The 22,814-nt window shown below is 35.8% G+C and overlaps 4 protein-coding genes across 8 annotated transcripts; 2 read left to right on the forward strand and 2 right to left on the reverse strand.

Moving 5' to 3' along the window:
• The first annotated feature begins 1,728 nt into the window (after window positions 1–1,728).
• LOC111011635 (protein phosphatase 2C 51) lies at window positions 1,729–4,711 on the forward strand. Its single transcript, XM_022285484.2, has 3 exons — window positions 1,729–2,470; window positions 3,355–3,460; window positions 4,054–4,711. The coding sequence occupies exons 1-3, from the start codon at window positions 1,772–1,774 to the stop codon at window positions 4,362–4,364; spliced, it is 1,116 nt and encodes a 371-aa protein (XP_022141176.1). The 5' UTR covers window positions 1,729–1,771; the 3' UTR covers window positions 4,365–4,711.
• Window positions 4,712–8,780: 4,069 nt separating this feature from the next.
• On the forward strand, window positions 8,781–12,886 carry LOC111011708 (spermine synthase). Its single transcript, XM_022285575.2, has 10 exons — window positions 8,781–9,182; window positions 10,430–10,650; window positions 10,731–10,775; window positions 11,001–11,077; window positions 11,179–11,301; window positions 11,395–11,499; window positions 11,641–11,713; window positions 11,800–11,871; window positions 12,016–12,341; window positions 12,512–12,886. The coding sequence occupies exons 2-10, from the start codon at window positions 10,461–10,463 to the stop codon at window positions 12,611–12,613; spliced, it is 1,113 nt and encodes a 370-aa protein (XP_022141267.1). The 5' UTR covers window positions 8,781–9,182; window positions 10,430–10,460; the 3' UTR covers window positions 12,614–12,886.
• Window positions 12,887–13,648: 762 nt separating this feature from the next.
• LOC111011571 (cyclic nucleotide-gated ion channel 1) lies at window positions 13,649–17,220 on the reverse strand. 3 transcript variants are annotated; one of them, XM_022285404.2, is made up of 7 exons: window positions 17,062–17,220; window positions 16,214–16,709; window positions 15,907–16,119; window positions 15,199–15,461; window positions 15,005–15,116; window positions 14,583–14,819; window positions 13,649–14,496 (listed from the first exon to the last, which is right to left on the reverse strand). In XM_022285404.2, the coding sequence occupies exons 1-7, from the start codon at window positions 17,088–17,090 to the stop codon at window positions 13,801–13,803; spliced, it is 2,046 nt and encodes a 681-aa protein (XP_022141096.1). In that variant the 5' UTR covers window positions 17,091–17,220; the 3' UTR covers window positions 13,649–13,800. The 3 variants fall into 3 exon arrangements, with proteins under 3 accessions (XP_022141096.1, XP_022141095.1, XP_087974931.1); XM_022285403.2 differs by lacking the exon at window positions 17,062–17,220 and adding an exon at window positions 16,887–17,034; XM_088118805.1 differs by lacking the exon at window positions 17,062–17,220 and having other exon boundaries at window positions 16,214–16,874.
• A 633-nt stretch (window positions 17,221–17,853) lies between these two features.
• Window positions 17,854–22,042, reverse strand: LOC111011619 (cyclic nucleotide-gated ion channel 1). Of its 3 annotated transcripts, none has more exons than XM_022285470.2 (7): window positions 21,309–22,040; window positions 20,629–21,126; window positions 20,311–20,523; window positions 19,289–19,563; window positions 19,093–19,204; window positions 18,727–18,963; window positions 17,854–18,649 (listed from the first exon to the last, which is right to left on the reverse strand). In XM_022285470.2, exons 2-7 carry the CDS (start codon window positions 21,079–21,081, stop codon window positions 18,008–18,010), a joined length of 1,932 nt encoding a protein of 643 aa, XP_022141162.1. In that variant the 5' UTR covers window positions 21,082–21,126; window positions 21,309–22,040; the 3' UTR covers window positions 17,854–18,007. The 3 variants fall into 3 exon arrangements, with proteins under 3 accessions (XP_022141162.1, XP_022141161.1, XP_087974934.1); XM_022285469.2 differs by having other exon boundaries at window positions 20,629–21,133; XM_088118808.1 differs by lacking the exon at window positions 20,311–20,523 and having other exon boundaries at window positions 20,629–21,133; window positions 21,309–22,042.
• Window positions 22,043–22,814: the final 772 nt, after the last annotated feature.

Below are 22,814 nucleotides of genomic sequence, written 5' to 3' on the forward strand. Positions count from 1 at the left end.
TGTAATATTTCGTAAAATATTCAACAATGTTTTTTTAAAATATTTTAAAGTAAAGTTATGAAGTGTCTGTTTAAAAAATAATTTTAAATTTTGTAATTTTAAATTCGCTTAGAGAGTTCGACAATTTTGATTTGATTTTTTTCATGTAAAAATACAATTTGAAATTGGGTGAGATTCCAAATCATTCAAAATTATGAGATATTAAATAAGGAAATTCACTTGAAATTTGTTGAGATTTAAAATCACTCAAATCTTAGGTATCAACCCTATAAACTTAAGTGACCAAGAATTTAGGAGTATTTATATAGTCTACATTTGCTAAAAATATATTAGTAATATGAATATATAAATCCCTTAACTATATATATATATATATATATATATATATATATATATATATATATATAAAACGCATAATTCATTAGTTGAGGTATTTTACTCATCTCGAAGTTCCTAATTTGGGCGGGGAACTGTCTCCATTGTTAGGATCAACTCTTCTTAAAGTGTTTTGGTTTTCCTGAACTCCACTAGTGAAAATTTTTCGAAGGCGAGGATTACTTTTCCTTTGTAGTTGTGTAGTATTGGCCCAAAACCAAAACAGTGTAATTATTAGGGACAACGGACCCTCCATGGACACCCTCTCATCCATTTTAATTTATAAAATTTGGATTCCCTAATAACAATAAGCCAAAATGAAGTACCCAATGCTTACTTCAACTCAAAGACGAAGGGGAGGAGAAAATTTTTGAACCATTCAAATTTAACTTGACTAATCAAAATCAATTCCTTTCAATATGTAGAAAGGTAATATGAAAATGATCGCCCCTAAAACAAAAATTAAGAACCAATTTCTCAAATGAATTATAGGATAAATTATAAAATTGGTCCATATGATTCTCAACATAGTTTCAAGTCCCTATGATTTGGATTGTAGTGTGAATTTAGTTAGGATGATTGGAATTTAATTTCGATTTGGTTATATAGTTTAGTCAAACATTCCAAATTATTATCATATTGACAATTTCTTTTACGATAAATATGTAACACATTGTGTGAGTTGATTGTATTAAAGTCTAGAGTCCAGTAAAAGATTAAAAGAAATAGTCTTTTCAAATGAATAAAATACATGAGATTTAGATTAAGATAAATTAGAAATTATAAAAAGTAAATGGGAACTTTTAAAACTATTTAAGTATGAAATTAAAGTATACACAAATGTAACAACCTGAATTTGTAGATTAAGCAGAAAAATATCTGGTTTTATTGTTTTGTTTGTTTGTTGATATTTTGGGTAATGTATTTGTATTGATTAGGTTGCGTGCAAATGGTTTCAAAAACACTGTTTCGATTCTGGACACGTAACGTCCCTATACGAATCACGAGGCCCAAACCCGACAGCGCTCTCCCATCACCCGACGACGCGTGTCCCTTCGGCTGTCAGTTTTAGTCAATGTTTCCGTCACAGCCAATAGAAAACGACCCCTCTACCATAACGAGAAGCCACGTAATCCCGGGCCCCACCTCCGCTGTATCTTTTCCCAAACCCAGAATCACTTCCCGCGAGATCAGACGTCCACGTGTTCTGTCCTCTAATCTCAGCCGCCCACGTCTCTATTATTAAAATCCAACGGGATGTGGTCCGTGCCACCCAGGTGGCTTCCATCTGAAACTCTCTCCCCAATCCAACGGCCCATATTCAATCTCTTTATAACCATCATTCCACTCGCTCTTCATTCCCCAATCCTGTGGCCTTTTTCTTCTCTTTCTTTTCATGCATTCACTGAACAAGCAGCAGCGGCAGCGGGAACTTCCTCCGACCGAGCTCCGGCGGCCGGCCGCCGGAATGTGCGATTTCGCCATGATTAAAACTAAGAATGCTCGTCGGAGGCGGCTCAGAGTTCGTAAACTCAGGTACAATTGGCAAAGGAAGATACACGCCGCCGATGTAGGCGAAAAGGAGCATGGAGCTCCGGAATCGAATGATAATCTAGTCGCTCGGAAGGAATCGATGGCTGTGTCGGCGTCTGATTCTGAAAGTAGCGGTTCCGATTGCGGGCCGTACAGCGAGATGTCGATTATAGGGCGGAGGAAAGAGATGGAAGATGAAGTGAGAGTTGAATTAGGATTGACGGCGGTTAATGATGCGAGGTACGATTTCTTCGCGGTGTACGACGGCCACGGCGGGGCACAGGTGGCGCAGGTGTGCCGTGAGCGGTTGCACCGGATAGTGGCGGAGGAGATTGTAGATCGGGGGGAGATGGATGGGGCGGAGTGGGAGAGATTGATGGAGAGGTGCTTCGAGAGAATGGATGAGGAAGTGAGCAGCGGCGCCGCCGTGATGAAGACGGTGGGGTCGGCGGTGGTGACGGCGGTGATCGGAGAGGAGGAGATGGTGGTGGCGAATTGCGGGGATTGTCGAGCCGTCTTGGCTAGGGACGGTATTGCCTTGCCCTTGTCTAACGATCATAAGGTGAACTTCAAATTGCTAATTTGTTCTTCTAACGACGTCGTTCGGAACTTATTTTATTATTTTAATCGGCTTCTAAACTTCTAATCTTAAAATGACAATAATTTGCAGTATATCAGCTCAAAGTTTTAACTTATCGACGGAGATTTAGTTTAGTTAGTGAATTGGAAACCAAACGATTCAATAAACTTCTTGGATTAAAACTTTAAAATCCATCATGGATCAGACCTAACTTTGATCATGTTTTTTATTTCTTGGTTAACTTTTTCCTTCACAATTTTATTATGGGTCAGGATTTATAGTTGAAGCTAGTGTAGGAAAAATTGTAAATATATTTTCGCAATATCTACTATCTCTATTCACTAGCAAGTTTCTTGGATAGATCTTCGATTTTTTTGTCAGTTCAACAATGGGGCGATGATTTGAATCTCTAAACTTTAGAACGAAGTTATAATGCTTTAACTATACTTCGTTTTTAAACGTTAACATTTTTAAACATTGTTAACGTGAATAACAACGAAGGGAAGTAGTATTATTACTAGAATTTTTCGGGTAGATAATTAATTAATTTTTGAATGAGTAGATAACAATAATGTAATTGCAATGTTAGAAATAGTAAAAAGAATTTCCTTGTTTGGTTGATGGGTTTAAAATGCGTTAATTTAGAGCATTGTTTGTGATGACTATTAGAATAATTGGGTGTGATTTGATGATGCCTTTTCTCAGACTCTTGATTCCTATTCTGCCATTGGACAATGCATCTAGTTATAATATGTTGATATTCACGAAGTTGAAACTCTTTGGTTGTGTGATTAGTTTTAGAGCTATTTGAATATTTGAATGATATTGTACAACTTTTAGCTTATATGAATCCAAATTACGAGTAGCCTGGCAGAGCTGATGAGTTGAGGAGAATTGAATCTGCCGGTGGAAGGGTCATAAACTGGAATGGCTACCGGGTGCTAGGAGTTCTTGCCACTTCGAGATCGATCGGTATGTACAAAACAAGCAAAAAAACAATAGAAAACAAAACCCAAAGATAGTTTCTATACATGGCTATCGGTTTCACTGAATGAAGCCGATGCAAACAGTTATCAGTATGATTGTTCTGTGGACCAGCCCTTTTGCTTTTACCTTATTGCTTTCCAAAGTCGAGAATCTCTGAGGTAATGTTTGGTAGAATGGATGGATACCAGAGGGAATGGATTATCAGAAAGAGAATTAAGATTCTATCATATAGTTGGCAAAATTCCCTTTCATGCAAGTTCCAAACTTTTTAATGCAATCAAAATCTATCTGTTTTTCGGTAATTTGGTTCTAGAGCCATGATTTCATTTTGATTCACTTCTGTTAAACGAAACACCATTGTAATCGCTTTAAGCAGGTATCGGGATCAATTCTTCCCTACTGTTTATTCCAAATTTAAGATTTGTCCTTGTCTAGCTCAATCTGTGATATGATGTAATTTTCATATATAGGTTGAGAAAGATAGAAACAAAACTGTGTTATCAATTATTATTTGTTTTAGACTACTGAATGTCTCTACAAATAAAGGTTTTCGAATTGTCTTCTGAGTTTTGTTGCAGGTGATGAATATCTTAAACCGTTTGTCATCTCCAAACCAGAAGTTACAGTGACTAAGCGAACGAACAACGACGAGTTCCTCATACTCGGAAGCGATGGCCTGTGGGATGTTGTATCGAACGAGATTGCCTGCAACGTAGTGAGGAGATGTTTTGGAGGCAAAATGAAGAGGATTTCGTTAAAGGTGGCAAACGACAGCCATGTTGCTGAAGCTGCAGCCGTTTTGGCGGAGCTCGCGGTGGCTCGTGGAAGCAAGGACAACATCAGTGTTATAGTAGTAGATTTGAGGAAACGGAACAGTTCCTCTACTTAACACAGCATGCTGCCTTGCCATCCATAGCATCATCGGAATCCAAGTTTCGTGTAGACTTTTTCAAACTCGACTCTACCGCAAGCTCGCGAGGATTCATTTTGACTGTGGATAGAGGTATGCTTCTGCTATGACAATCGTGCTGAAAATGACTGTAGAATTAAGTAACAGCAACGATGAAATAACATCTAATTCATTTTCTCTATAACTTGTTCTTCAATGTATATTTATATCTTACATCGAGTGTAAGATGTGCCTTTTCTACATTCCGAAATCGCTGTAAGACAACGGTTTTCTTGATGCATATGGCTTTCGATCCGAGTACTATCGAATGTCGGTCTTCATTGCTATTCTAGTAGAGCAGTCAGCCTCATTACCATAAGTTACATTTGAAAAAGTTAATGTAATCAAGATGAAGGCTATGTGCACACACTCAATTTAATGCTCATATTATCCTCTCATGATTGGAATCTATTTGTACAAATTTCAAATGCTTACTGAATCCAAAAATACCCATTTCAATTATCTCACCTCCACCGTTTTTTCTCTCCGTCTAAAGTAGACATGATATAAAGTGGGTCGATTCTTTAAATTATTGAATGAGGCTGATACAATGAGGGTCAGCTTATAATAAGTGAAGTGGGAAAAAACGCGAATTGTTGGAGCGTTTTGGTAACTTTTTTTTTTCTCTCTAATTTTTTCTCCTTTTTGAAAAGAGAAACACAAGTGAGTTTGAATTATCCTCGTTCTTTCTTTTATGTTTAAGTAACCCTTTCTGATATTTTATTTTCTAAAAATTTAAATTAAAAAAAATAATTTTTACATGAAAATGATAATTTTAGAATAAAATATTCAGAATTATCATGTTATATTTAATCTTTTTATATTGGTATGCATTTTATAAGTAACCGTAATAAAATAATATTTTTATCAATATTTTTTTAAATGTTGGGTGCGAAAAAAATAAGAAACTATATTTTGTTGTTTGTATAATTTGTATTTTGTATATAAATTGTTAGGAACTTTCCTAAAAAAGAGAAGCGAGAAACTTGAAATTTATGATACGTTTCCTTGAAACCAAATGATATCTATTTTCTCGATATCTATTTTTTCATCTATGTGTTTATTTACGTGGAATAAACTTTATCATATACTCTAAAATGATTAGTCTCTCCACAATTAAAAAGTTAGTCACCAAATGTTACTTAAAAATAAAACGAAAAAACATGTCCCTGAAACCATTTTCTCAGTCAAGTGAAACTAATTAATTTTTAAAAATCAATCCTTCCCATCATGACGTTCTTAATTACCAATGTGGTTTAATAAAATTCAATTTGATTTAACTGCAAAATTATTGATGGCCAAGAACAAAAAAGGTGGAAAAGTAAAAGTTATTTAAAGATAATGAAAATATTCCCCATGGAGGACAATTATTGGTTGAAGAAGACTCCTTAACCAACAACTTAATGGATTGTCCATCCCAAAATTATTATCAAATCCCAACTTCTTTATGTCAATTCAAATCAATTCTTTTCTTCTCAAAAAAAAAAAAAAAAAAAACCTTTAATTCTGTGAGCTTGCCAATGCCACCTATCAACAGTTTGCAATTGTATTTGGTTTGGTTGATCTTGTCTTCTAATTAAAATATAATGTACTTCTCCATCCTTTAAATTACATATTAGTGCTATAACACTTCATTGTTCAAAATATTCTTTATATTATAATAGAAATAACTAACAGAGAAGGATTCAAATAGGCGAAATTCATTAAATTTGAGAAAATATAGGCTTACCTTTAATATTATCATATTCTTTTATTGTGGAAACTTAAATAAAAGTACTGTTGAAAATGCGAGCATACAGCACGTCAACGTCAATAAAAAAAAAATGGATAAAATTGTACAATTATTGAGGTTACCAAATGTAGGGAAAAAAAATAATAATGGAGCATCAAAAGAGAAGGAAAAGGAGAAGAACACGTGTTGGGTTGTGGGTGGTTGAGTTTGTAATAATGAAAGGAAAATTTGTAAGTGATGGGGTGGGAGTTCAATTTTGAGGGGCATATACTTTGAATTTGATTCTTGAATCTTGACTGATGATCCAACACAACAAACCAAAATTTGTCAGTTCAGTTTTTTAGTTTTAGTTGCCAACTTAGAATTTAATGTTTGCTTTTTTTACACTCTTTTCTATATGTGCCATATTATTTCTACAACTTGGAATACAAACTCTCTCTTGCACCAAAAATGGAGCTTCATTCCTTCCAAAAATTATTGCATAACGAAGTCTACGCGAGACTAAGAAAATCACTTAATTAAGACGATACTAGAAATCATCTTGCTCACGATAAGATAGCCTAAGATGTCTAGTTGTGTAAACAAAGTCTGATGTGACACGGGCGCAAAAAAAAAGATCACATCAAGTGTCATCCAACCTATTCGATATATATGAAAATTAAAGTTATAATATATTTTAAACATCTAATATCAGTATTAACCAATATTGTGAATGTATTATGAAAATGTCAACTAAGCGTAGAAAATATCACAAATATAAATATAAATTTTGATAATAAAGTTATATAACTCATCCAAATCATGATAAATTACATATTTATTAATTCAAATGATTTTTATAATTAAAAAAGGCTTACAATTAAATTATAAATTTAATCCTTGAACTTTTAAAGTTGTGTCAAATAGAATTCTTGAATTTTAGAAATTATCTAACAAGTCATGTAAACTTTCAAATATGTGTCTAATAGCTCCCAAACTAAAAAGAATGTTTAATAAGTTTCTAAATCTTAGACTTATTAGATATTTTTAAAATCCAGAAAACTATAATTATTAGATATAAAGCTAAAAAGTCAATAGCCTTGACTTCTAATACAAAATTTAACTTCCTGTCTAATAGGTCTTCAGATTTTTTTAAAAAATGTCTAGGACCTATAAGATACAAAGTTGAAAGTTTAAGAACATATTAGACATTTTTTAAAGTTTATATATCTATTAAACATTTTTTAAAATCCACCGATCAAATAGAAATAATTTAAAGATCAAATTTATAATTGAACCGAAATCACCATAGATTTGGTGTGAGGGTGGAAAGGAAACACATATTGAATGAGTCTTACCTAACGTTTGTGACTTGAATTCAAAGGAAAAAGCAAAAGCTATATTGGAAAGCTAAATCTAAATAATTATTACATTTCTAATATGACACGAGCAAACTTAATTATGAGGTCTAGAATAATAATGGTTCATAATTTAAACAAGAGTAACTGTTTTAGTTTTATATTAAGATATCACAAGAAAAAATAAAAATTGCTCCCTCTTAAAATCTCTAAACTTAAGACAAATTTATTATTTGTATTCTTCTCTTTTGAGTATAACTATTTGTATACTCTGCATAAATATCTCCTAAATTTGTCTAACATGCTACAAATTATTATTGAGTTTTACTCGTTCTAATGGAAAAAAAATAATGATAAGTGAAAGTCACTTTACTAATTTTGATTTGTGTATAAAAAAAAAGAAAGTATATTTTAGTCTTTATATTTTTAATTTTTATTCATTTTAATTACAAAATAATCACTTTTTAAAAGTATGAATGGAATAAAAGTTGAACCTTTTATAAGTATACTAATAAAAATAAATCAAATAAAATGGATATAATATTTAAATTATAATTATATTGGAGGAAATTTTTGGTAATGACTATTATATTGGCAGGAGTGCTTTCTTCAAAGTTGTAAAAGAGACCCTAAAGACTTCATTTGCAGTGGGTCCCGTGGTTCAATCACTTTCATTATTGATTTTTCTCTTTAATCTTTTTTATTTCTTTGTTAGTTTGAACTTATGTCTTTCAGGATTTACCATGATTAATGTTGTTTTCGTTGGATAGACGAAAATATGTAGAGTTAAAAATTCCAACTTTAAACATATATAGTCGTAATCCATATATATTCAGTTTGACAATGATTAACAATGTTATATATTCTTTCTTTTGCAGGGAGAAAAACTACATGTAAGATCAAAATATGAAAGAAAAAAAATAGTCCAAATCGAACTACGATATTAAATTTCTATCCATATTTTCATATGTTTACACGAGACTTAGCAAAAAATAATTTCATTAAATGAGATGTAATAATGTAACGTCTGTGCAATAAATTTGTTTACTCCTCAACATTAGGAGAGAGAAAAAAAAAGCTTAAGGTCATTCTCTTCAAAATGATTATATTTTCCAAACTTTCATCCTAAAACGTAAACCGTTATTAACGTGCAAGATTACGACTTGACTCCAATTAAAGAAGAAGAAGAAGAAGAAACACGAAGCTCCTGATTAATTAAAAATTGTTTAATTAAAATGAATAAAATAATATATATATATATATATATATATATTTGTAGACAAAGGTTTCGTATCGAAGACTCTGCTTGTTTTGTTTGTGCAGCGAAAAAGAAAACGAAAGCGAAGAAGAAAAAAGAAAAAAGAAGTTGGTTCCATACTTCCATTTGAGACTACAAATTCTTACTTCATTCAACGCTTCTTCTCATCCAAAGTTGTAAAACCCAATTTTGATTTTGTGGGCACAGAATCACTGATTAAAATAACATTGCGGTCAAATTCAGTGTTCAATCTCTGCTCTACTCAAATCCCCACTCTCACAATCATCTGTATATATAACCCAACGCCATTTTCGACCAAACCAAGCTCCACATCAAGAGGGAACGAAATTTCTCACCACAGTCCAGTCCAGGCACAGGGGGTTCTCAGATTCTCTCTTCCACCTCGCTCCGTCATTCTACGATCCTTCACTGTAAACTTTCAATTTTTCGTTTTTAATTCGTTCTCTTTTTCTCTCTCTCTACTGTACTACTGTTACTCTCTCTTAAATCTTAATCTTCTGTACATACGTTTCTATGGTGGAGTGTGAAAGCCTCGATTAGTGATGTTTGGGTTTTTTCATTTTCGACGGAGAGATCTCGGAATAGTCAGTCACAGGTTTTTTCTATGTTTGTCATGTCATTTCTTAATCCTGCAGATTTTCGGGAAAAGAACAGGAGGAGGAAATTTGGGCACTTTTTGGAGCTGAAACTAAACAAAGAAAAAAACATTTTGATTTGGTCCCCTTTATTAGTCGGTGTGTGTGAATTGTGAGATCGATGGGGATACACGTTACCTTATTTTGTCCCTTTCTGGTTTGGCAACCTGTTTTATATTCTTCATTTCTTGTTGAACAACTGACTCAAAAACATTTGTTTATAAACTGGTATGATGGCGAAACGGATAAAGAAAGTGGGAAATCTGAACTTTTCTTCATTTTAAAATAAACTTTTCTTATTACTTGGGACCTAGAATCTGGTCAGTAGAAGGTTTTTGACAATGATTTCAAGCTTATGGAAATAGTACTATTTTTATTTCTATAACGTACCAACATACTTGTGCCCTTGATTCCACTCCTGAGAACGTACCTTTCCCCGTGACTTCCACGTGATTTTTTCTTTTTATCCCAAGGGTCTGAAACTCTCTATTCTGATGGATTTCAATGCATATTATTTGCTTATTCTCTTGATCTAGCTGTGTGAAAGTTCCTGCTCTGCCCTTGTTATTTCTCAGTTCATCTTTTCATGTAAATCGATGAATTCTCTGGTCCTAGCAATGAAGCATAAGCCACGTTTGTAAAGCAAATTTAAAATCTGGAAGAACTCAAAACGTTACTGGGAGAGCTCAATTATTTTCCCTGTTATTCGACCTTTGTTTGTTGGAGTTTCTTGGTGAAGATTTGGTCGTGTCTTAACAGTGTTTAACAAGGAATATTAGTTGGTGACTTGTAACTGTTTGTCTAACAGCCAAGATGTTTAGTACAATGCTATATGTTCTATAGGATATTTTCAATTTCTTCCCCTGTAAACATGAATCTAGAGACAGTAAAGATACAAATGGTTTCGAGATGTACAACCTATTCTTAAGCACTGTAGACGAGCATGAGTTACTAAGGGACAAAATTCTTGTTCCCATAATTTCTTTCTCTATCTTTCTGATGTGTTATTCTTGATGTTCCAGAGGCTGGAGACAGAAGAGAAAAAGATAATACATGGAGGACGTTGCAGGAAGAAGTTTGGAATGCCAGAAGATTATGGATGGGAAGGCGACTAATGGGAATGGTTTAGATGGGGCCATTCCTTCTTGTTGCTTGAAGGCTAAGACTTCAGACCCTGAGCTTGAGGCTCAATGCCATTCAACTGTTGTTTCTGGCTGGTTTTCAGAATTTCAGTCTGGCTCTGGTCATTCTCCCTTTTCTTTAATCTCCATTTGAAGCTACATTTTAGACACCATCGCTTACCATGTGTACATGATTTTTCAGATAAAGCTAGCAAAAATGTTTACTTCAACAACCCAATGTGGCCGGGTGAGTGCTTTTCTTATATTCCTTGTTAATGGTCCCCTGTCTCATGTTGAGGTAGTTAATTTCTTCTTTATTCTGGAAAAAGAAGTGAATGTTCATAAAATAAGTTCATGACTTTTTGCAACATCGAAACTTTGCTAAAGCACATTTCATTGCATTTGTGTTATGTAAGTGATGCATCGAATTTCTTCATTTTACAATCTGATGAAGTTAATGGTAACCTTTCAGGTGAAGCACATGCTCTGCAAGTAGAGAATATACTGTTTAAAGGAAAGTCAGAGTACCAAGAGGTTATGGTTTTTGAGGTATAGCATTCCTCAGAGCTGGTGCTTTTCCTTCCCTCTGCAAATCTTTTGCTTGGTTTGTTGATCAATGCCTTTCTTTGTTTATCTGAATTTTTTTACAGTCGGCATCATATGGGAAAGTCCTTGTTCTTGATGGTATTGTGCAACTGACAGAGAAAGACGAATGTGCCTACCAAGAAATGATAGCGCATCTCCCTCTTTGTTCAATCCCATCTCCAAAAACTGTTGGTTCTCTGCCAACTCTGGCTCTATTATGATTTTTTTTTTCTCATCCAAAATTGGCACAATTTTAAGAGATATATAATTGCACTATTTAGGTTCTGGTTGTTGGCGGAGGTGATGGGGGAGTTCTGAGGGAAATTTCTCGGCACGACTCGGTGGAGCACATAGACATTTGTGAGATAGATAAGATGGTCATTGATGTAAGTACATAGAGAACTGTTCATTAGTCAACATGTCGCTGAATTGCATCATAAGTTCATAACAAAATAACTTGCTGCTGTGGCATGTTTCAAGTTTGACCATAACTTAAAGACTGCTTTCTTTGCTTTCTTGTATACAAGGTTTCGAAGAAGTTTTTCCCTCAATTAGCTGTTGGATTTGAGGACCCCCGCGTCCACCTTCATGTTGGTGATGGTAGGTTGAAATCTGAGACACTTTTTTCTTATTTGTTTCTTGTGCTCTTTTCCTGTATAATGTGTCCATAATCTTTGTGATATCAGCTGTTGAATTTCTTCGGAATGCAAGGCAAGGGAAGTATGATGCCATCATTGTTGATTCATCTGATCCTGTGGGTAAGTTGTTGAATTGCATGATATAGGAGGATCCACTACGAAATTTTGACAAATAAAATCTTCAAGTCGATTCCAATTAAGCTTTAAAATCAGAAGACTTGTGCTTGTGAACTCATCTTCTGATCTGGGTTTCTCATTACGTAGGTCCTGCACAGGAGCTAGTGGAGATGCCCTTTTTTCAGACGATAGCCCGAGCATTAAGATCCGGGGGCGTTCTCTGTAACATGGCCGAGAGTATGTGGCTGCATACACATCTCATTCAGGATATGATATCGATTTGTCGCGAAACATTTAAGGATGTCCATTATGCATGGACTAGCGTTCCAACATATCCAAGTGGTGTAATTGGGTTTCTGCTCTGCTCAACTGAAGGGCCAACAGTTGATTTCAGGAACCCTGTGAATCCCATTGAGAACTTGGTCGGACAACATCTCAAGTCTAAAAGAGAACTCAAATTCTACAACTCCGAGGTAACAACACGAAAACTCTCTTAGATTAGATCCATCTGTTCACATTATAGATTAACATATCGGCAAATCCAATACGATGTTGATGTTAGAGATGCATCCATTCACCTTATGGATTAAACTGTGCCAATATTTTTTGGTGTTGATGTTAATAATGGTTGGAATTCAAACAGATGCACTCGGCTGCATTTGCGCTGCCATCGTTTCTGAAGAGGGAGGTGAAGGCACTGAGCGACGCCCCAGTTTCGGGCAAAAATGGATGGATTTCCTCCTGAGAATTGAAATGCATTTTTCCAAGATGGTGATGGGTTTTGTTTAGTGTATACATAGAAGTATTGGAGTGGCTGCGACTGTTAGTGAGGGCATTGTTAACGACTTCTATTTAATAATTGAGGTTTGGTATCCTATTAGAAGCAAAATGGTTGGCTTTTCCCATGGCTGATTGGTATTCCAATTAGCTTAGCTGATAAATAAAGAAGAAAATGTTGGTTCTTGTAATGTATACTACAATATGTTGAGTTAAAATGAAAGTCAAATAATTACACCAAGTTTTGCTGCTTTTATCCTCGTACAACATAACTCACCATTTTCATACGGTAAATTATAACCAACCAATTATTTAGTCCCTAATTATTATTATTATTTTTGATACAACATGTAAGGTGGGGATTGAATTCAGATATATGTCAATTACAGTTAAGTTACGTCGTTTTGACGTTTAGTTCTTAATTATTGAAAATGTGGGCCCTGATTTAGTATTCATTGTTATATGGACCCAAATCTGTTGCAGATGAATTAGCAGCGCATGCACATGCACATGGTTGAGAAAATGGAGGGTAATAATTTTGACAAGAAAATCGGCCCTTACATCTTCAAGTTCGTATCTCTGCAACCTTTTGGAGAGAGAAAGGAGGGAGAGAGGGCAAAAAAAAAAAAAAAAAAAAAAAAAAAAAAAAAAAATTCAAAAGACCAAATAACAAACAGTCAAATCTACTATTTATCTCAGTTGGATATGTCAAATTCTTAAAGAGTTCTTTAAATAAGGTGAGGGGGAAAGGATGTAGTAGGCAATAAGTTTTGTATTAGTAATTCTACCAACTTATTGCTTCCGTCTCTTCTTTTTTGCCTTCGATTCAAAGCATGGAATGCTCAAGCCACGAATCTAGCGACATGAACAACAATGGATCTTTCAGTACTCAATTTTAAAAAATCTTTCTTAAGGCTGTCACTGCCCAGCCGGGAACATGATTCTTTTATCTTTACTGGAATTGGAAGAATAGATCCACAATTTGCCATGAAACGTAGAGACCTTCAGGAATCCTGTGAATCCCATTGAGAACAGTAAACTACGCCCTCGTACAAACATGGAAACCAAAATCAATGGAGGGCTTGTTCAAAAGAGAAGATGAAATATTACATTACATAGCGATAAATAATATGCAGAGTTGCAGATGAAATCTTCTCAGACGTTGCTAGGTTCTGGCAAGTCATTGCTTTTACTTGAATCTTCTATTTCTAGCAACTTTTTGCTTCCGTCTCTTCTTTTTCGCCTCTGATTCAAAGCATGTAATGCACGAGCCACGAATGCAGCGGCATGAAAATAGGTGGTGACTGAAGCTTCTGAATTTTTCCCACTTTTAGTGGCCAATCCTAGCTGAGATTTTTCTTTTTCGACGCGCTTATTCTTGGCGTAACGGCGCCACGCAGCTTGCAGGACAAGGACAGCCCAAGGTGCCCATCGCTCTCTAAAAACAGGATCGTTTCTGAACTCTCTGCTGAAAAGCCACCAGAATTTGGAGACCACACACTTCAAATCATTTGCGCTTAAAACAAATGCTTCCACTTTGGTGTGTGTAGCCACAGTTTTTGTGGATATGGGGACAGTGGACAAAAATGGATCTTTCAGTACCCAATTTAGAAGTTCTTCTCCAAAGAAATCACCTTTCTTAAGGCTCCTAGTGCCCGGCCAGGAACATGATGTTTCATCATCCTTACTGGAATTGGAAGAATAGATCCATAATTTGCCATGAATTATGATCATCTCGTCTAGCGGCTCTCCTTCGCGAACGATGAAGTTATGCTCAATGTACAGCATTGGCTTCAGAAAACCATAGACTGCATCCAGGAACTTCTCGTCCATGTTTTGAAACATGGAGACCTTCATCATGTATCACTTATCAGAAGATAACTATGAAGTGAAATACAACACCATGAATTGAATTAGAAATCAGAACAAAAACTCACACTCGATATTACACCTAAGCAAAGATGTCTTGTTGTGTCCCTTCTAAGATCTCTAGGAAGGTTATGGAGAATGTTCTCAACATCAACACCTCTGGTTTTCCGCCATCTATACTTCTCGTATTGTTTGATTCGCTTCTTTAGATCACGGGGGAGCGAATGGTAGGCTATCCACATTTCAATATCTTGCCCCTTCAATCTCAATTCCTCCACTCTTGCAAAGTTTGCCTGTAGAAATGTCTGTTTTGCAACAGAGAAGAGAAATGTAAAAGTAATAAAGAAAAAAAGAAAAAAAACCTCAGCAGACTGACATAGTGTCTATTTTATACCATATTGTCAATTGAACTCAAAACAACTTTCTGATAATTAAAGAAAGCTAACAATATTTAAATCAAGAAACATCGAAGATTTTAATTGGCACTGACCTGCAAATTTCCAACTAGAAATGCAAATAATACCAAGCCAGACATGGTAATGGCAGTTGCGAAGTAAATTTCCCATATATGCTTGCTAGTATCGAGGCCTTGACCCAATGAACTGAAAAACATTCAAGTTAAATTGTTAACACAGAAAAGGGTTAAAGGACCAGTTCAGAATACGCAGGCTTTTAAGTACAAACCTCAGGTTCTTCAAACCCCACCAGTTACAATAAGAGATTTTCCATATGAAATCAGATGAATAGACGACACCAAACTTAAAGGCGTCATCAAATATTCCAAATTTGAAAGCGTCATTTGATAATGAGCAAGCATCCATGCAGGATTTCTCAACAAAGCTGTTGAGAGATCTGTTTTTAGGGCAATATGGATGACTATGACACCTTACTTCCAAGCAACTTGCTTTGCGCTCAACAGAAAACAAGTTCCAAAAGGCTCCAAAGACCTAAAAGGACCAGATAAATGCTGAGTTGATGCTAAAGATATAGGCAAAGAAAAAGTATAGATGCTCTGAATGTACCATCAAAAAAAGTTGCAGCCTGTGATTTTATATTTTCTAACTGAAAGCCACATTACTTTCACTGAAGCAGTTACAAGTTGATAAAAAGGATGTGCTTAAAAACATATAATTCCAACACCAAAGAAACCAATATTTTTTTGTCAGCATCAACATAGCCGTTCAAGAAAAGAGTTCAAAACCGACTCCTAAAGATAACTTAAGAATGAGAAAATCCATGTAAGATCAATGTATTCCAAGTTTTTGCGTTTTTTTAATCCTGTCAATCTCACTTTGGTCCTATAAAATCTTTCAAAAGCTGCCCAAGTCACATGAATTGATAAAATGCAAGTAGATAATACAGCCCAGCACAAAAAATTGGCAATTAACTTACATGACTGGCAAGCATATACAGGAAGAGATTCAACATAGCTTTGCTTCCAGCAGTATCGTGTAAAATGCCAGAACTCCATCTAACTTTCTTTAAGAATGAGTGTACTCGAAAGAGTCTCGGCAAGTATTGAATTACAAAAACAAATTTCATTGACTTAATTGCAGTTGTAAAATGAGAACCTTTTGATGCTGGAATGACTAATAAAATCACCACCTGCGCACATGTTTCCTCATACTGTTTAGATCAACGTCACTAGAGATCATATATAATCTAATCTTCCAAGTTCTAGGAAACTAAAAGCCCATACCTGTGGGATAGGGAGAAGTGAAAGAATGTCAACTGTAAAGTAAGATAAAAGATATCTCCTTGCTATTGCAAAAAGTCTTCCATCTTTTGCATCATATGACGCTTTATATCCAATACGAAAATGAAAGATTATCATAATCATGTAGCCAATATCAACGAGTGAACGCAGAACTACAACGGTCAACCTCAACTTCTTGTCGAACCCAATACAATTTCTCTTTTCATCAACAACTAGAACGTAACAGAACAAAGGGTCCAGTAAGCTAGCAATTACACACAACATGACAAGTGCATCGTTCCACAGATGAAGGAATATCACGTTTCCTTCAATAGAAGCTTTGATGGAGCTTAATCTTTTACTCTTGACTTCTTCGTCAAACTGAATGTTTCCAAAACTCGTGATTTTTTCAGAAGAAAATCGAAATCCTGGAACCGATCCCACTGTAGCCTTGGAAGAAAGCTTCTCAGTCTCATGCTCACGAGAGGAAGACTGAATCCTAAACAAAACATAAGTTAAATCAACATACATCAACGACCTGTCTAAGAAGCCAAAGAAATTCGCAGACCAAGTGGATGGAACAAATAATTTAGGGGGAAAAACTTGGCCACTAAAAAAATTAAAATTTTGGATTGAAGCTTCCCCTCCACTCCAGGTTTATGAGATAAAAACTAACAGTCTTTTGTTGGAAATTATAATGGAATAACGTTGCTCCGACAGTGCATGTGCAACAATAAGAAAGAAGAGATTTGAAAATGATATCATGATGTTCTCCGGATACAATGGCTACCCCTGATGCAGTAAACACTAAAGGGACGATGCAAAGTATAAAAGTTGAAAAAAGAAGTAACCGTATGGCGTCATCTTCTTCAGAATTCATAGCTAGGCTGTAGCTCTTTCTTAGTGAACACAGAATGGGTATATCCTTACGACAGCAGCATCCTCCTGTGGCTCAAGAAAATACATGGCTTCGCCTGCCGCCAAAGTCTTCCTCTTCCTCATTGGTTCGCAAATGTGACCCGTGAGGTCGGTAGTACGACAGTAAGATTCCTTGATCATTAGAGTCGTCGTTCTCGTTTGTGTATTCCAAGGGATGTAAAAATTATTGGGGAGGCCCAGACAACAGCGACAGGTACGAAATTATTCCTCAAATCCAGCCCTAACATTTCAATTCCGAACGTCAAATCTTCAAATTTAAGACAATCGAGTCCATATTTTGCGAATCATTCAATGAAACAAACATTTGTTACGAATCATTCTAAAGTAAAATTACAAGAATCTGAGTTCTACAGAGATTTATCTGAGGACATAAATGATAAATCTCCCCTCCATCCATCGTATTTATAATTTGGTTGAGTTGATAATAATGGAATAAACACAAAAATCAAAACCTACTATAGAAGTCAAAGTTTTCATCATTACGACTACGATCAATTTGGTGAGTTTTTACATAACAGCATAGTTGTCTGTGTCTGTTGGTTTGAAGCGAAAATGTATAGTAGCTCATTCAACAAACATATCCCAGATTTTCAAATGGTTCAACACACACTGGGTTCTCTCCATGAGCACAAGAAACTATTCAAAAGACTAAAGACAATTTTCACAGTTCACCATATTAAACGCTTACTCAAAACAAAGAGATCTTGAAATGTAACACAGTTTCCCCACTAAACTCGTGGCTTCAAATAAGAATAATGTATGTCAAGTTAAGCGTTTGTGCTCGCGCTCGCGCTCCAGAGGGAATATTACATACCCACAAAGAATTACTACAAATGAAATAAATCTTCTCAGGCGTTGCTACGTTCTGGCAAGTGGCAAGTCACTGCTGTCATCTCTTCTTTTTCGTCTCCGATTTAAAGCATGTAATGCACGAGTAATGAATCTAGAGGCATGAACGGCTGTGGTGATTGAAGGCTGTGAATTCCCACTTTCAGTAGCTAAGGCTAACTGAGAATTCTCCTTTTCGCGCTTGCTCCTGAAGTAACGGCGCCACGCAGCTTGCAACACAATAGCAGCCCATGGCGCGAACCGCTCTTTAAAGTTGGGATCGTTTCTAAGCTCTCGACTGAAAAGCCACCAGAATTTGGAGACCACATGCTTCAGATCATTTGCGCTTAGAACAAATGCTTCTACTTTGGTGTGTGTAGAGACAGTTTTTGTGGATATGGGGACAGTGGACAAAAGTGGATCTTTCAATACCCATTCTAAAAGGTCTTCTCCAAAGAAATCACCCTTTTCAAGGCTCCCAGACGAACTTGATGTTTCACCATCCCTGTTGGAATTGGAATAGATCCATAACTTGCCATGAATAATGAAGATCATCTCGTCTAGCGGTTCGCCTTCACGAACGATGAAGTTATGCTCAATGTATAGTGTAGGCTTCAAATAACCATAGACTGCATCCAAGAACTTCTCATCCGTGTTTTGAAATAATGAGACCTTTACCAAAGTAGAAAATAACCATGAAGTGAAATACAACACCATGAATGGAAATAGAAAGGAGAACAGAAACTTACACTTTTGATTGCACGGAAGCAAAGATGTCTTGTTGTGTCCCTTCTAAGATCTCTAGGAAGATTATGGAGAATGTTCTCGACATCAACACCTCTGGTTTTCCGCCATCGATACTTCTCATATCGTTTGATCCGCCTTCTTAGATCACGTGGGAGTGAATGGTAGGCCATCCACAGTTCAATATCTTGCCCCTTCAATCTCATTTCCTCCAATCTTGCAATAGTTGCCTGCAGAAATGTCTGTTTTCGCAACCAAAAAAAAAAAAAAAAAAACAAAGCTCACCAAATTGCCACATCCAAAGGCGGCGTTAAACCATATTATTATATATCTGGATGGAGAAGCATGGATGAATCTTAATTGGCACTGACCTGCAAATTTCCTATTAGAAGTGCAAATAATATCAAGCCAGAGATGGTAATGGAGACTGCAAAGTAAACTTCCCATATATGCTTACTAGTTTTGAGGCCTTGACCCAAAGAACTGAAAAATGTTGAAGTAGTGAAATATGTTAACACAAGTTGGGTAGAGGACTAATACAGAATACATAGGCTTTAGAGAACAAACCTTAAACTCTGCAGACCCCACCAGTAACAGTAAGTTAATTTCCATATGAAATCAGTTGAATAGACGACACCAGACTTAAAGGCATCATCAAATATTCCATAATTGAAAGCTGCTGTGTCATTTGATGATGAATTTGATGGGCAAGCATCCATGCACAATTTCTCAACAGAGCTGTTATTATAATTCCGAGGGCAATATGGATGACTATGACACCTTTCTTGCAAGCAAGTTGCTCTGCGCTCAACAGAAAACAAGTACCAAAAGGCTCCAAAGACCTAAAAGGACCAAATAGATGCTGAGTTGATGCTAAGATATGGGCAAAGGCAAAGAAAAAGTACAAAGGCTCCAAATCGACCATTGAAAAGGGCTGCAGGCTTACAGCCAGTGATCTTATATTTTCTAACCAAAATCCACATTACAGGCTATATTTTCTAACTAAAATCCACATTACAGTCTATATTTTCTAACTAAAATCCACATTACAGGCTATATTTTCTAACTTTCACTAAAACAACTCCAAGTTGATAACATGGATAGGCTTAAAAACATATACTTCCAACACCAAATAAACCCATGGAACCTAACAGGGTTATTCCAAAGTCCTCATAAATATCCTTGAAATAAGAAAAAGAAAAAAGGGCAGGAGTAGTCAATAGCACATAATGAACCCTTGATTCCACTAGAGGCAACTGATGCAGATAATATCACAATACGAGATGTTGAGATTTCTTAGCAATATGATAATTGTCCGAGAAAAGAGCTTAAAAAACAAACTCCTAGAAACATAAGAACGAAAATATCCATTCAAGATTAATTTCTACATTAGTTTTGATTCTTGAATCCTGTCAATCTCACTTTGATCGTATAAAAATTTTCAGCTGCTGCCCAAGCAAGCCTCTCCAAAAGCTATTTTGTACTGAATGCAAATGAGATCAGTCCTTGCAGATTCACTAGCAAATCAATCAGTCGCGTGCAAGCAGATAACAATACAGTCGAGTACAAAAGATTGGCGATGGACTTACATGACTCGCAAGCATATACAGTAAGAGATTGTATACAGCTTTGGCCCCAGCAGAATTGGGCAAAATGCCAGAACTCCATCTCACTTTCTTTAAGAATGAGTATACTCGAAAGACCCTTGGCAAATATTGAACTATAAGAACAAGTTTCAATGACCTAATAGCGATTAAAAAATGAGAACCTTTTGTTGCTCGAACGACAAATAAAATCACCACCTGCACGCATATTTTCTAACATTGTTTATATCAACATCACCAGATAACATATATGGCTTATAATCTTTCAAATTCTATTCTTAGGGAGAGACTAATCGTCCTTACCTGTGGGAGAGGAAGCACTGCAAGAATGTCAACCGTAAAGTAAGATAAAAGATATCTCCTCACTCTTGTGCAAAGTCTTCCATTATTTGCATCATAAGATGGAATATAACCAATACGAAAATGAAAGATGATGAGAATTATGTAGCCCAAATCAATGAGTGAACGCAGAACCACAGCCGTCAACCTCAACTTCTTGTCAAACCGAATACAATTTGTCTCTTCACGAACTACTAGGATGTAACAGAACAAAGGGTCCAGTAAGGTTGCAGTTACACACAACGTGAAAAGTACATCATTCCACAAATGAAGGAGTAGCACGTTTCCTTCAATAGACTTTTTTATGGAGCTTAAGCCTTTACTCTTTAATTCATCATCAAAATTAATATTTCCGAAACTCGTAACTGTATTATAAGAAGACTCAAATCTTCTCGGAGTCGGTCCCACTGAACCCATAGACTGGGAGGAAAGGTTCTCATTCTTCTGCTCACTAGAGGAAGACTGAATCCTAAACAAAAACATCAGTCAAATCAGCATATATCAATGTTCAATCTAAGAAGCACACGAATAAAAACATAAATTAGCAAACCAGGAGGATGGCACAAATAATTTAGGGCAAAAAACTCAACCCAGCCATAGAAAATAGAGGGGGAAACGCAAATTTGGATAGCGAGGTAACTAACCGTATGGCATCATCTTCTCCACCATTCATAGCGAGCTCTTTCTTACTGGGCACAGGACGACTATCCTTATAGCAGCATCCTCCAGTACCTACGCTGACTCAAGCAAATACAAGGCTTCAAGTCGTCCCCCTTGGTTGGTAAACGTGAATGTGAACCATGCCCATGTGGTCCATATACAGAACATTAACTCGAAGATCTGAATTCTTCCTCTGCCATACAAGGCGTTGTCAATTCAGAGTAGACGGAGGAGGAGGAAGAAAGAGAAATATTGTATGGTAATAGAAGCGCCTAGTATTAATTAGGGGTTTCAAAATTAATTCTCAATTCTCATGGGGGGCCGGACATGTATACAGTATCTGTATGGTTGACTCAAAGGATAGGGATCCAACGATCGACGACCTATATCCACACTGGTTTAAATCTTTAATTTCGACGAGTATTGGGTTTGAAATTTCAACAACAGCGACGGAATCAATCCTTTTCAATAAGCGTGCGTCGCCGTCTTTGCATTCTTGCGGACAACGCAGTTATTACTTGTTTCTCGGCAGCACAGCAGACGCCATTGATTCAGGTTCCTTCCTGCTGCAGCTTTTGTTGATGAGATGGACTCCTTCTGGGCGGATTTATAGAAAGAGCATGCATCGACATCTCCACAACTGGCGATTCCATAACGACAACAGCAGGCGCTAAAACTTCTTTGTAGGCTGGATCGACGATACGCTTGAAGTTGAAGCCGAGCTATTTCAGAGATGAAAATGAAGCTACGAAACGAACTAAGCATAAATTCGCGAGGCTTGCTTGTTACGCTACGCAGATTTGTCGTTTTATTTCCCGCCAACACATTGCTGTTTAATTTTTAATCTTTTATTTATTTTTTCTTTTTTGTCGTCAGGAAGGTAAACTGATGATATCCCTAATTAATATTAGCTTTTGTCCATTCGTATTAAAAGTTGAAAATTATATATAATTAAGATCACTTTTTGTATATTTTAATCTATGTATTTTTAAAATATTTATTTTCAATTCGTTTCAAAGGACTCTTTGATCCTCGTTTAAGAATTTTGATACAAATTATAGGTACAATAAACTATGAAATTATAATATCTCAAGAAATTTATCGAGGGCCAGCATTGCGATGGAAGAAAAATGATATAAAAAGTAAAATAAAGAGATAAAGAATTAAAAAGTATTGGAACCAATATTTTAAAACTATAAAAATCGAAGAATAAATGCTCAAAATCACAGGTTAGAAAAACACTGAGGCTTACAACTCAACTCTTTAAAATTTTAAAGAAAATTATATTTGGATTTATGCGGAGATGGGTTTCAAAAGTTAGTTACAAAAACCTGTGCAACTTCAATTGAAAATTCCCTCCCAAGTTAACTAATTTCTATTAAACTTGTAATGTAAGGGGTGCAAATGAAAAAGAAAACCGACAAGTGAACAAAAAAACAGATCAAAAATCCGAAAAGTTTTCAGTTCGGACAAAAGGTTTAGGCATCGTC

The sequence above is a fragment of the Momordica charantia genome, assembly GCF_013281855.1.
Source record: "Momordica charantia cultivar OHB3-1 chromosome 10 unlocalized genomic scaffold, Mcharantia_2.0 BLBB01000010.1, whole genome shotgun sequence".
Taxonomy (NCBI): Eukaryota; Viridiplantae; Streptophyta; class Magnoliopsida; order Cucurbitales; family Cucurbitaceae; genus Momordica; species Momordica charantia.

What these genes read in the sequence shown, in the direction of transcription:
- LOC111011619 (XM_022285469.2), bottom strand. Translation starts at nt 21,337, where the DNA reads ATGAATGGTGGAGAAGATGATGCCATACG. An exon ending in CAGTGCTTCCTCTCCCACAG is followed by an intron (nt 20,524 to 20,628) that starts GTAAGGACGATT and finishes ATATGCGTGCAG; the next exon opens with GTGGTGATTTTATTTGTCGT. An exon ending in TGTATATGCTTGCGAGTCAT is followed by an intron (nt 19,564 to 20,310) that starts GTAAGTCCATCG and finishes TGGTCCTTTTAG; the next exon opens with GTCTTTGGAGCCTTTTGGTA.
- LOC111011571 (XM_022285403.2), bottom strand. Translation starts at nt 16,975, where the DNA reads ATGATATCATTTTCAAATCTCTTCTTTCTTATTGTTGCACATGCACTG. An exon ending in CACTTCTCCCTATCCCACAG is followed by an intron (nt 16,120 to 16,213) that starts GTATGGGCTTTT and finishes ACATGTGCGCAG; the next exon opens with GTGGTGATTTTATTAGTCAT. An exon ending in GCTTAGGTGTAATATCGAGT is followed by an intron (nt 14,497 to 14,582) that starts GTGAGTTTTTGT and finishes TACATGATGAAG; the next exon opens with GTCTCCATGTTTCAAAACAT.
- LOC111011635 (XM_022285484.2), top strand. Translation starts at nt 1,772, where the DNA reads ATGCATTCACTGAACAAGCAGCAGCGGCAGCGGGAACTTCCTCCGACC. An exon ending in CCTTGTCTAACGATCATAAG is followed by an intron (nt 2,471 to 3,354) that starts GTGAACTTCAAA and finishes AATTACGAGTAG; the next exon opens with CCTGGCAGAGCTGATGAGTT. An exon ending in TGCCACTTCGAGATCGATCG is followed by an intron (nt 3,461 to 4,053) that starts GTATGTACAAAA and finishes GTTTTGTTGCAG; the next exon opens with GTGATGAATATCTTAAACCG.
- LOC111011708 (XM_022285575.2), top strand. Translation starts at nt 10,461, where the DNA reads ATGGAGGACGTTGCAGGAAGAAGTTTGGAATGCCAGAAGATTATGGAT. An exon ending in AGAATTTCAGTCTGGCTCTG is followed by an intron (nt 10,651 to 10,730) that starts GTCATTCTCCCT and finishes ATGATTTTTCAG; the next exon opens with ATAAAGCTAGCAAAAATGTT. An exon ending in CAACAACCCAATGTGGCCGG is followed by an intron (nt 10,776 to 11,000) that starts GTGAGTGCTTTT and finishes GTAACCTTTCAG; the next exon opens with GTGAAGCACATGCTCTGCAA.